The sequence below is a fragment of the Micromesistius poutassou genome (genome assembly GCF_964030765.1).
Source record: "Micromesistius poutassou genome assembly, chromosome: 9".
Lineage (NCBI taxonomy): Eukaryota > Metazoa > Chordata > Actinopteri > Gadiformes > Gadidae > Micromesistius > Micromesistius poutassou.
The window spans coordinates 9,193,619-9,206,233 of NC_140279.1; the positions used below are offsets into that span (position 1 = coordinate 9,193,619).

Here is a 12,615-nt window from a genome sequence, read left to right on the forward strand (position 1 = left end):
GTGTTGGGGGTTAGTGTTGGGGGTTAGATTTGGGGTTTAGTGTTAGGGTTTGGGTTAGGGTTTTGTGTTAGGGTTTAGTGCTAGGTGTTAGTGTTAGGGGTTAGTGTTGGGGGTTAGTGTTAGGAGTTAGTGTTGGGGGTTAGTGTTAGGGGTTTAGGGTTAGGGTTTGTGTTAGGGTTAGGGTTAGTATTAGGGGTTAGTGCTGGGGATTAGTGTTATGGGTTAGTGTTAGGGTTTAGTGTTAGGGGTTAGTCTTACTCTACCCTAACTGATAATCTCTGGTCAACAGGTAGCAGCCGGTCTCCGCCCCACGGCCTGGTGGGCGTGGCCGTGTGCTTGGCGTGTGTTGCCATGGCACTGGGATCTGCCACGGTGCTGCTTGACCGCCGGAGGAGGAACAGGAGGAGAGGAGTTTACCAGCTGACACCTCTTTCTCCTCCTCTCTCCTCCTAACACCTCCTCCACCAGCTCCTCCTCTCTCCTCCTCCTTTACTTAAGTCACTACAACTTAAGTTACCAGTGTTTTATACTATACTATACTATATATATATATATATATATATATATATATATGTAGGAACTCTCTGTCCTGCTGTCTCTTTGACTCTCTGTCTCTGTCTTTCTCTCTCTGTGTGTCTCTCCCTCTGTCTCTCTCTCTCTGTCTCTCTCTCTGTCCATCTCTCTCTGTGTCTCTGTCTGTCTGTCTGTCTGTTTCTCTCTGTCTCTGTCTCTTTCTCTGTCTCTCTCTCTCCATCCTGCTGTCCCTCTGACCTTTGACCTTGGGACAGAGCCTAAATGCTGATGCTGTCTTCTCATTTCCTGTCAGAGAGCAGAGTGAAGATCCCCCCTTTGTTCCATTTGTTCTGAGGGCCACAAAGGTTCTGGAGAATGACTTTATTTTAGAAACCGCCGTCTCAGCAGAGGTTGTTCACCTCACTTGGGAATTTAAAGTGTGATGCGAAGAAACGCACACACACACACAGCATACTATTACACACACACACACACACACACATACATACACACATTTACACCCACACACACACACACACAGCATACTATTACACACTTTTCCCTAAAAATGCTGAAGTGATTTGCTTTTGACTGCGATAGGCAAGAAAAAGAAAGAACTGATCTGCTGAAAAGAGTTTGTAGAGAGAAATTATGAAAAAACAATTTCAAAGAGATGTTTCCTTGAAGGTTCTTATAAATCCCACTTCTATTTAAACATTGATTATTGTCTCTCATCCAGATGCCTGGAGAAGTCCCTTCTGAAAGCCCTTCTACACACTCACACTAGGCAAAGTTGCCCTGTACCCTGTACGATTGCATTTCCTAAGGGGGAGGTCCTTGATGGGAACACCAAATAGGCCTTTGGGTTCTCTGAGGCAGACTTGGTTTGGTTGAATAATGGCAGCACATTTGAATAAGTGTATTAATCTGCCAAAACGTAACCCTTTTTTATATAATAAAAAACAAAATATGACCATAAGGTCGGGCAGGATTAAGGAGTATTTGGACCACATTGTGGTTAATTTGGGGTTACAGGTCGGTTTTCACGATTTTTTCAAGGTTTTCTTTGCCCAGGAGTTATAGCGCCCCCTGTGGTCAGTGGTCACAGCCGTATATATTTGAGTTATAGCGCCCCCTGTGGTCACACCGGTACCAAACCTTTTGGTGACCTCCGTACTTCCGGTCTACATGTGCTCATTTAATTTGACAACTCTTAGGTGTTAGGTTAGGAGTGGTTGATTTTAGCGTTTTTCCCCATTCAACTTTCATATTAAAGATTAATATTATGAATATTAATTTAAAAAATGGTCTACTGTGGTTGCTCTCTGAAAGTAGAAGCGCAATTAGATAATGACGCAAAATAGGGGGAAGAATAATAAGACACAAGATAACAATAGTGTGTCTTGCTTTGCAGCCACACTCATAATAATAATATATAATATATAAATATATAATAATAATAATAATTTTCATAATGAGGGTCCGCTCTCCCATAAACAGGAAGTGAGACCGGACCTGACGTCTGGTCCATTGACCGGCTTTGTAGGCTTTTATTTTGAAAGGAAGTTCCCCTCACGGAAGTTCCGGTGTGTTGCGCTGAAGGAGTTAAAGCGCTGACGTGTTCCAGGGTTTAAACTAATAGTAATTATTAGTTTAATGTTAACGTTGTGTAGTTTAGTTAGGGTTAGTTAGGTCTAGTTCGGGTTAGTTCGTTTAGTGTGGACATGTTGCCTTTATCCGCTAAAGACGACGAGTACAAACCCGCCAAACTCAACCTGCTGGCCAAGACCTCAGGATGGTTCAGGTAATACTATTATATTATTATACACATTAAATTAACATTATAGTATTATTATATAATTTATATTACTACATACTATATAATGTTACCTTATTAAACCACCTCACACACACTGAGCCTTATGCCAAACTCAACCTGCTGGCCAAGACCTCAGGATTGGTCAGGTAATACTATTCTATTATTATACACATTAAATTAACATTATAGTATTATTATATAGTTTATATTACTACATACTATATAATGTTACCTTATTAAACCACCTCACACACTGAGCCTTATGCCAAACTCAACCTGCTGGCCAAGACCTCAGGATTGGTCAGGTAATACTATTCTATTATTATACACATTATATTAACATATAGCATTATACTATTATATATAGTATAATATATAATAATTGATTTTATATATATATATATATATATAGTATAATGCTATATAATGTTAATATAATCACAAACTCAACCTGCTGGCCTAGCCCTCAGGATGGTTCAGGTAACATTATACTATTATTATATTAACATTATTATATATCTATAACATTAGATAACTCTTACCTCATTAAACAACCTTACACATTAAACCGCCTTAAGTCTTGGAGCCTACTTGGTGAGTCTCATATCTTCTCTTGTAGAGCGATCCTCTCAGACCAAACCTCCAGGAACCTCTTCTTCTTCCTCCTCCTCAACCTCTCCTTCGCGTTCGTAGAGTTATCCTACGGGATCTGGAGCAACAGGTATATCTATATCTATAGATCTATGTCCTACGGGATCTGGAGCAAAAGGTATATCTATATCTATAGATCTATGTCCTACAGGATCTGGAGCAACAGGTATATCTATAGATCTATATCTATGTCAGACCTCACTTATATAGGCTGCTTAATATCAAACCTCACTAGATATAGAGGCTGCTAAATATCAAACCTCCCTAGATATAGAGGCTGCTTAATATCAAACCTCCCTAGATATAGAGGCTGCTTAATATCAAACCTCACTAGATATAGAGGCTGCTTAATATCAAACCTCACTAGATATAGAGGCTGCTAAATATCAAACCTCACTAGATATATAGGCTGCTAAATATCAAACCTCACTAGATATATGGGCTGCTTAATATCAAACCTCACTAGATATAGAGGCTGCTTAATATCAAACCTCACTAGATATAGAGGCTGCTAAATCACGATAGGACACTTTATTACTAGATATATAGGTTGCTAACTAGGCTACTTAATGACTAGATATACAGTATAGGCTACTATATACAGTGTTTCCCCCAGGAAATGTCTTGGTCAAGGTGGTCACACTGCCCAGAGCAGTGAATTAAAATATTTTTGAATTCAAATGGATCTTCTTATTTGTGGCACAATTGACAAGAAGCATTCACGCATGCTATCCTGCGTGGCTGTATATACAATCACCAGATGCCGCCGTATCAATTCCATTCAAAAAGCTTTATTGGCACGACTATTGTTGTAAACATTATTACCAATGCATTATTTAGCTATATTTTTTGTACCTGATGAAAGTATGTTTTCTTTCCCTACAAGAGTTTTGTACTTTGTTTATGCATAGTAATAAAAAATTCTATATATATATATATATATATATATATTTTTTTTTTTTCAATACATTTTTTTTTTTTCTCAATACATAACATTGGTAGTGAAGGCGGGGCCCTAGTGTTGTTAAGGTGGCCGCCATAACTATACAGGGCTGGGGAAACACGGATATATATATATATATGTATGTGTGTATGTATGTATATGTAATGTATATATATTACCAGATGTAAAGGCTACTATATTAGTATATATTTTATTACGTTATTAGTAGTATTTTGTGTCATTAGTTAAGGGTTAATGGCAGTATTTAATGTGTTATTTGTTAGGTTAATTGTAGTATTTTGTCGTTAGTCTAGGGTTGATCTCGGACTCGTTCCATATGTTCTTTGACTGCACCGCCCTGCTGGCTGGGCTGGCTGCCTCGGTCATCTCCCGTTGGAGGTGTAATGACTCCTTCTCCTATGGGTAATTATCATCTCATCATAATCATCCTTTCTCATTTCAAATGGTTTCTAGTCTAGTGGAAGTCACATACTCCACCTTTAATCACCCTCCTGGTGTTTCAGAGGGTTCACTGTTATTACTCTCATACTCCGTCCAGATTTAAGGTACCATGTATTATTACTTTCATACTCCAACTTTAATTCAGGTACCATGTATTATTACTCTCATACTATATTTATTATACATTATTATTATGTATTATTTGTGTTTAGTTCAACTGTGTGGCTCTCTCCAGCTCACATTAACATCCAACATATCTAGGGGTGTAACGATACACTCATTCGTACCAAAATTTTGTGCCTTGTCTTGTCCTGATGTTTTGTGTTGAGGACCACAATGGAAATAAGTCCTGGACTTTATTGTGTTTTTATCCTCAATTGTATTTTCTTTTGTGTAAGGCATTTGTTTGGTACAATTTAATAAATCAAATCAAAATCCAAATGTTTAATAAAAATAAAACAATAAAACCTGCTGTACCGAAAAACATACCGAACCGTGACTTAAAAACTGAGGTACGTACAGAATCGTGACTTTTGTGTATCGTTACACCCTAAACATATCTGAACATTGTTAATATTAATTTAATATTAATTTATTATTTTCAGATATGTCAGAGCAGAGGTGCTTGCAGGCTTTGTCAACGGCCTCTTCCTCATCTTTACAGCCTTCTTCATCTTCTCTGAAGGAGTGGAGGTGAGACCAGCGTTAATATCACTGTAGCTTTAGGGAGGTGAGACCAGTGTTAATTTCACTGTAGATTTAGAGAGGTGAGACCAGCGTTAATATCACTGTAGGGAGGGGGGTGAGACCAGCGTTAATATCACTGTAGATTTAGAGAGGTGAGACCAGCATTAATATCACTGTAGGGCGGGAGGTGAGACCAGCGTTAATATCACTGTAGGGAGGGAGGTGAGACCAGCGTTAATATCACTGTAGGTAGGGAGGTGAGACCAGCGTTAATATCGCTGTAGATTTAGAGAGGTGAGACCAGCGTTAATATCACTGTAGGGAGGTAGGTGAGACCAGCATTAATATCACTGTAGGGAGGGAGGTGAGACCAGCGTTAATATCACTGTAGGTAGGGAGGGGGTTGAGACCAGTGTTAATAACACCGTAGCCTTAGGGAGGTGAGACCAACGTTAATACTGTATCACTAGCTTTAGGGAGGTGAGACCAGGGTTAATATCACCGTAGCCTTAGGGAGGTGAGACCAGCATATCTGTAGCTTTAGGGAGGTGAGACCAGCGTTAATATCACCGTAGCCCCCCTAGTGGTGGGGTTTTGAATTGTTTTAATTATTGTGTTCTTTGAAGTTCGTGTTATGAAGTTCTTTTAAAACCTGGATTCCATGACTCGTCAGTTTTACTTAAATGCCTTTTGTGAAGCTTTTTGTTGTATGGAAATTGTAGGGGTAGTTAGCCTAGCGCCTGCTTACCGTCTGCTTCCATGGTAGTTAGCTTAGCGCCTGCTTACCATCTGCTTCCATGGTAGTTAGCCTAGCGCCTGCTTACCGTCTGCTTCCATGGTAGTTAACTGCTAACTGTCCTCTTCCCCCAGAGGGCGCTGGAGCCGCCGGATGTCCACCACGACCGCCTACTTCCTGTTTCTGTGGCCGGCCTGCTGGTTAATCTGGTGGGAATCTTCGTCTTCCAACATGGAGGTCACGGGCACTCCCACGGAGATGATGGTTAGGATACTAGTTACTAGTACTACACTCCCCTGGTTAGGTAACTGGTTAATAGTACTACACTCCCCTGGTTAGGTTACTGGTTACTAGTACTACACTCCCAGGGAGACGATGGTTAGGATACTAGTTACTAGTACTACACTCCCCTGGTTAGGTAACTGGTTAATAGTACTACACTCCCCTGGTTAGGTTACTGGTTACTAGTACTACACTCCCAGGGAGACGATGGTTAGGATACTAGTTACTAGTACTACACTCCCAGGGACATGATGGTTAGGATACTAGTTATTAGTACTACACTCCCATGGTTAGGATACTAGTTATTAGTACAAAACTCCCATGTTTAGGATACTATTTACAAGTACTACAACACTGGTAGAACGCTGGTAAAAAGCTGGTAAAACAGTGTACTGACAGCTCTCTGTCTCCAGGAGGACACGGGCACAGCCACTCTCTGTTTAATGGAAGTGCGAACCACAAGGACAGCCACGGAGGACATGGCCACAGCCACGGAGGACATGGCCACAGCCACCAGGACCACCACAGCCACCAGGACCACCACAGCCACCAGGACAACCACCAGGACCACTACAGTCAGGGTAAGGCTGGTCTGCTCCTCATCGGTTAGCTCCTGGCCAGCGGAACATCTGATACTCCAGTGCTGTGCAATCTGTGCCATTCATGGTTAGTTCTTGTATTCTTGCTTGTTAACTCTTGATCTTGATCATGTTTTTGTTGTAGAAAAATTCCTGCCAGGGAAAGGTTCCAGTAAACAGATCCTACAAGGTAAGAATAGAAGCCAGCATGAAAATCGTGTGTGTGTCTGTGTGTGTGTGCGTGTGTGTGTGTGTGTGTGTGTGTGTGTGTGTGTGTGTGTGTGTGTGTGTGTGTGTGTGTGTGTGTGTGTGTGTGTGTGTGTGTGTGTGTGTGTGTGTGTGTGTGTCCAGGGTGTTTCATTAGAGGCTACAGCCTCCTCTTAACCAGAGTGTGTGTACCCAATAGGTCCAGGGTGTTTCAGTAGAGGCTACAGCCTCCTCTTAACCTCCCCTTTAGTGTTCCTGCATATATATATATATATCTGATTGGCTGATGTTATTGGTATACATCTATGACTGGCGTGTGATTGGTTGACAGGAGTTTTCCTCCATATCGTGGCCGATACGCTCGGCAGTGTTGGAGTCATCATCTCCGCTCTGCTGATGCAGAAGTACGACCTGATGATTGCTGATCCCATCTGCTCCATGCTCATCTCCCTCCTCATCGGAGTCAGGTCAGTCTCACCTCTACTGTAGTGTGTTGCTAAGGGAGTCTATTATCTACTTTAGTCTGTTGCTAAGGGAGTCTCATCTCTACTGTAGTCTGTTGCTAAGGGAGTCTCATCTCTACTGTAGTCTGTTGCTAAGGGAGTGGAGTATATTGTCTCTACTTTAGCGTGGTGCCATTGCTAAGGGAGTCTATTGGGATCCTGATGCAGAGGACTCCGCCCCCTCTTGACCACGCCCTCCCCGAGTGCTATCAGAGGGTGAGTCACCCGAACAAGACTTTATAAACAACATGTATATCTTATTTATATCTTTATATTACAAGTGTGTGTGTGTGTGTGTGTGTGTGTGTGTAGGTGCAGCAGCTCCAGGGTGTGTACAACATCCAGGAGCCCCACTTCTGGACCTTGTGTACTGACGTGTACGTTGGCACGCTGAAGCTGCTGGTGGCACCGGACGCCGACGCCCGCTGGATCCAGAACCAGACCCACAACATCTTCACACAGGTAGCCTGGCTCCATAGCAACGCACAAAATCTTCATACAGGTAGCCTGTCTCCATAGCAACCCACCACATCTTCACACAGGTAGCCTGTCTCCATAGCAACTCACAAAATCTTCATACAGGTAGCCTGTCTCCATAGCAACCCACATCTTCACACAGGTAGCCTGTCTCCATAGCAACGCACATTTTCCTACGGGTAGCCTGTCCCTAGCAACACACAACATACTGTTGTCTTCAGGATTAGTGACGCTAACCTGACTAATGATGCTAACCTGCTGTGGTCTCCAGGTCGGCGTTCGGCAGCTCTACGTCCAGATCGACATCGCTGCCATGTAGACACTCGGCGTCAATCAAAACTTTCAAGGACCAATGACACGACACCTCTACTGCAGGGCCCCGCCCCAAGCCCAAGGACCAATGACACGACAGCTCTAATGCAGGGCCCTGCCCCAGGGACCAATGACGAAGCAGTGTTACTGCAGGGCCCCGCCCCCAGCCCATGGACCAATGACGACTCAGTGTAACTGCAGGACAGACTATGAAGGACAGCCCAGTTGTGTGGCCCTCGGGGGGGGGGGGGGGGGGGGGAGCTCTCTGTCCGTCCAGACTTAGTGCCTTTCTGTCTCCTTGCTGAGGCTCTCGGTAACATGCAGACTTCATTGTTTTATTTGCCAAATCATGTGAATAGTGAATGTTTTTCAATAATAAATAGTTTTACTGCATATGTCTTAAAATGTTTTTATTCAAGTTAAACGTTGACGGGATTACAGATAGATAGCTCTTATTGGTCGTTCCATAATGAAGTTTTGTTGATGGACTCTGTTAGGAGGTGGAGCTGTCCACCACCTCCGGGTGTTTGGAGGTGGAGTTGTCCACCGCCTCCAGGTATGTGAGCGCGTCGGGTCCAGCAGACAGTCGCAGCATGTCGACCTCCAGTGAGTGGAGGCAACCGGTCACAACCAGCGAGTGGAGTGGCGGCCCCAGGTCACATGACCCCAGTTGACGTAGGGTGGCGGTGCGAATCACCTGGTCCTCCGCCCCCACCCGGGCCACGCCCACACACAGCGTGTCCTCCGTCAGCCCTGTGGAGACAGCACTGGTTTGAACATCTAACCCACCTTGGTCTGAACCTCCATCCACTAACCCTAACCCAGCCTGATAGGGTTAACCTGGTAAAGCTGACTCTAACCTGGTAGGCAGTGTGAACTCACCCACTTCCTCCCCCGCCTCCCTCCTCCTCTGGATGACCTCCAGCAGCTGTCCGGCCGCCTGACTCACGGACATGAACCTGGGAGGCTCGTACACCTTCCTCCCCCTGGGGAACGAGAACGTTAGGACTGGAAGAGACCTCACCAGAGAGGCTAGACCCTCTAGGGGGACCAGAGAGTCTAGACCATCTAGGGGGGCTAACAAGACTACAAGACCCCATCAGGAACTATCAGTGGTCCTGGAGTTTGGACTCAGGGAGAATCTGCTGTACAGACTAACTTATGACATAAGGTCAGGTTTTATACAGACTAACTTATGACATACGGTTAGGATTAAGTGTTTATACAGAACAGTGATGGGCATTACAAGTCTGTTATCATTTGCAAAGAATCGTCACTAATAATTATTTTGAAGTCCGCAACTGGAACACACCATGAGTTAGGGTGACCAATCTTACCTCATCAGGTTCTCTATGGACTGCTCTTTCACCTTGATATCTAGGAGACAAAGACATGACATCTTGATATCTAGGGGACATGACACCTCGATATCTAGGAGACAGAGGCATACATACGTACTGTACATACATACATACAGTACACACATAAGCTATTCATCTACTGCTCGTGGCATCTGACCAGAAGGCTTTATCTAGAACCCACTGGTCCAGCAGTGGACCCGCTAGTCTACCCACTGGTCCAGCAGTGGACCCATTGGTCCACCCACTGGTCCAGCAGTGGACCCACTGGTCCACCCACTGGTCCAGCAGTGGACCCACTGGTCCACTCACTGGTCCAGCAGTGGACCCACTGGTCCACTCACTGGTCTCGGTCTCACCTAGCAGACAGAGGCTGTGCAGTCCCATGGAGCGATTCTTGTTGATTTTATCGTAGAAACTTTCTGGTTTCCAGTTGTCATCCCAGAACACGATGGAAACAGTTTCCCCAAAACTGTACAGCTGAACAGACACACACTAGCTCATCAGCAAGCTAACCGTAGCTAACAGAACGCACTTGAACAGAACTCTGATACAAGGTTATAGCACACTAAAACTAGCTTATAGTATGCCAACACTAGCTCAGAGTATATAGCTCAGATACTGGCTAGTAGTAGCTAATGGTACGCTATCCCTAGCCAATATTATGCCAACAGTTCAGCAGTCAACAGTTCAGATTAACAACAACACAACGTTTACCTGCAGGCCGCAGCAGCCCACAGCGTTCATGATGGAGGCATTGTGCACCACACGGTACGATATCCCAGCATTCACTGCTCTCAGGACCAGGTCACTGTGAGTGGTGGCGCTGCAAGACACAATGATCACTGCAATGAACGACACATGATAACAGAAGATACCAAACCACAGGACTGCTCCTGACTCAAAGCAGCACAAAGTGGAGGTGGGGGAAAGTAGGGTGGTGTTTAGTGGTTGGGGAAGGTGGAGGAAGTATCGATGTTAAATCAGTTTAACCTGTATTATATAGTCCATGTTAAGTCAGTTTAACCTGTATTATATATAGTCCATGTTAAGTCAGTTTAACCTGTATTACACCCAAAGGGGTCTCCCAACACCAGGACTAGTACCCACCCAAAGGGGTCTCCCACCACCATGACTAGTACCCACCCAAAGGGGTCTCCCACCACCATGACTAGTACCCACTACCCACCCAAAGGGGTCTCCCACCACCAGGACTAGTACCCACCCAAAGGGGTCTCCCACCACCAGGACTAGTACCCACCCAAGGGGGTCTCCCACCACCATGACTAGTACCCACTACCCACCCAAAGGGGTCTCCCACCACCAGGACTAGTACCCACCCAAAGGGGTCTCCCACCACCAGGACTAGTACCCACCCAAAGGGGTCTCCCACCACCAGGACTAGTACCCACCCAAAGGGGTCTCCCACCACCAGGAAGGCCACATCACTGGTGTCCGCCTCCTTCAGGATCTCCTCCGCCTCCAGCTCCACCAGGTCTCGGTCCGCTAGGATTAGCTCCCTGCCGTAGAACTCCTCCTGCAGGGCGCACCGTTAGACCTGCTGGTCTAGCTGACCTGGTTCATATAGTCTAACTAACCTGGTTAACTTAATGCAGTCTAACCTGGTTAACATAGTCTAACATAGTTAATATTCTATTCAGGTAAAGGTTAAAGGTTGTATCAGCGATGTTGGATGATGTCACTTCTGTTGGTATTTGAAGCGAGATCCCAAACAAACAGTCTGTTACATATTTAATGTAAACACCTTTCCGTGATCTCTATTTCATAGTTCTAGTATTAACCAGGAGAAAGGTGTTTACATTAAATATGCAAAACAGTTGAATATAACTGAAGTTTGAATTTAATACAACAAACATGCATACCTGTAGACATATGTAAATATACATCAGCCACTGACACTATACATCCACGTACTTCAGTGACATGAATACTGCGAGTACATACCAATGTACCACTATATGAAGCACACATACATACATACATACATACATACATTTGAACAGGCTCACCAGCGCCTCCTTGCCGCCGGTCAGCACCGACGTGTAGGCCTCCAGGTAGACCCGGGAGCATCGCCTCACCACCTCCAGGCCCTTAACCGTGATGTCTGCCGCGTCGCCGAGCCCCAGGCCCACCAGGTACAGCATGGTGCCTGACTGACCGGCCTCACTAACTAACCCAACTTCCCTCACTAACTTACCCACCTTCTGGTGGCTGTCTCCTGTCACAGTGGAGCAGAGCGGTTCTTCGGACCATACGGGTCATCAAACCCCAATTACACCGGGACTGGATAAAGTAAACATTGACTAATTCAACATGTTAACAGAGACAAGTCAAAGTAAACCTTACCTGGAGACAACAAGACCCACGTTTTCGTTGCCGTAAACCCTCCTCTTTTACGACACCACTTCCTCTTGTTTGCGACAGAAGCGTTGCCGTGGGAACGCGTTTGGTCCGCAGAAGCTCCTTTATAGCGATGAAGTATAACAGAGTTAAACGTGTAGGTTTGATTATGCTTGAGTTTAGGGTTAATAAGGCAACGGGGGTTGCTATGCGAAAATTTAATAAGTCAAGTCAATATACAATACTATTATATATATAGCATAGTAATTTTAATAAATCAATTTAATATATAATAATATAATGCGTCATTATTTGTGTTAATTTATTTATTTATGTTGTGTTTATTTATTTTGCTGGTCGGTTGTTCTATCGCTTCAACCAGAGCCATACAGAGAGTCAGTCATGGCTTCATTTATAGTCCTTCCAAAATAATATTTTAATCATAATACAATTATATTTATATATATATATATATATGTATATACATTATATACTGGAAGAAACATAATTGTTTGGACAAATGTAATTGGATTGTTGACAAATTGTTTAATTTCATCCTTTGCATTTATTTACTGTACTAATCGGTTGTTAAATGAATTGTCTTTGATTGATCAGATCTCTCTCTCTCCCTCTCTCTCTCTCTCTCTCTCTCTCTCTCTCTCTCTCTCTCTCTCCTTTGTTTCAGCCTTTCGGTGGCCTAACCCAAGTGGTTTCCATGGCGACACG

At 44.0% G+C, this 12,615-nt stretch overlaps 2 protein-coding genes across 2 annotated transcripts; one reads left to right on the forward strand and one right to left on the reverse strand.

The window, feature by feature from the left end:
* Nucleotides 1-2,102: 2,102 nt before the first annotated feature.
* Nucleotides 2,103-8,422, forward strand: slc30a7 (solute carrier family 30 member 7). The gene is made up of 11 exons (XM_084472693.1): nt 2,103-2,317; nt 2,952-3,053; nt 4,236-4,349; nt 4,994-5,081; nt 5,946-6,075; nt 6,507-6,674; nt 6,817-6,861; nt 7,210-7,345; nt 7,507-7,597; nt 7,694-7,843; nt 8,130-8,422. Exons 1-11 carry the CDS (start codon nt 2,238-2,240, stop codon nt 8,175-8,177), a joined length of 1,152 nt encoding a protein of 383 aa, XP_084328819.1. The 5' UTR covers nt 2,103-2,237; the 3' UTR covers nt 8,178-8,422.
* A 149-nt stretch (nt 8,423-8,571) lies between these two features.
* dph5 (diphthamide biosynthesis 5) lies at nt 8,572-11,917 on the reverse strand. The gene is made up of 7 exons (XM_084473372.1): nt 11,559-11,917; nt 10,941-11,065; nt 10,246-10,354; nt 9,888-10,008; nt 9,508-9,547; nt 9,053-9,156; nt 8,572-8,923 (listed from the first exon to the last, which is right to left on the reverse strand). The coding sequence occupies exons 1-7, from the start codon at nt 11,691-11,693 to the stop codon at nt 8,664-8,666; spliced, it is 894 nt and encodes a 297-aa protein (XP_084329498.1). The 5' UTR covers nt 11,694-11,917; the 3' UTR covers nt 8,572-8,663.
* Nucleotides 11,918-12,615: the final 698 nt, after the last annotated feature.

What these genes read in the sequence shown, in the direction of transcription:
- slc30a7 (XM_084472693.1), top strand. Translation starts at nt 2,238, where the DNA reads ATGTTGCCTTTATCCGCTAAAGACGACGAGTACAAACCCGCCAAACTC. An exon ending in TACGGGATCTGGAGCAACAG is followed by an intron (nt 3,054 to 4,235) that starts GTATATCTATAT and finishes TTTTGTCGTTAG; the next exon opens with TCTAGGGTTGATCTCGGACT. An exon ending in CCAGGACCACTACAGTCAGG is followed by an intron (nt 6,675 to 6,816) that starts GTAAGGCTGGTC and finishes TTTTTGTTGTAG; the next exon opens with AAAAATTCCTGCCAGGGAAA.
- dph5 (XM_084473372.1), bottom strand. Translation starts at nt 11,693, where the DNA reads ATGCTGTACCTGGTGGGCCTGGGGCTCGGCGACGCGGCAGACATCACG. An exon ending in TGGGCTGCTGCGGCCTGCAG is followed by an intron (nt 10,009 to 10,245) that starts GTAAACGTTGTG and finishes GTGTCTGTTCAG; the next exon opens with CTGTACAGTTTTGGGGAAAC. An exon ending in GGAGGCGGGGGAGGAAGTGG is followed by an intron (nt 8,924 to 9,052) that starts GTGAGTTCACAC and finishes CTGTCTCCACAG; the next exon opens with GGCTGACGGAGGACACGCTG.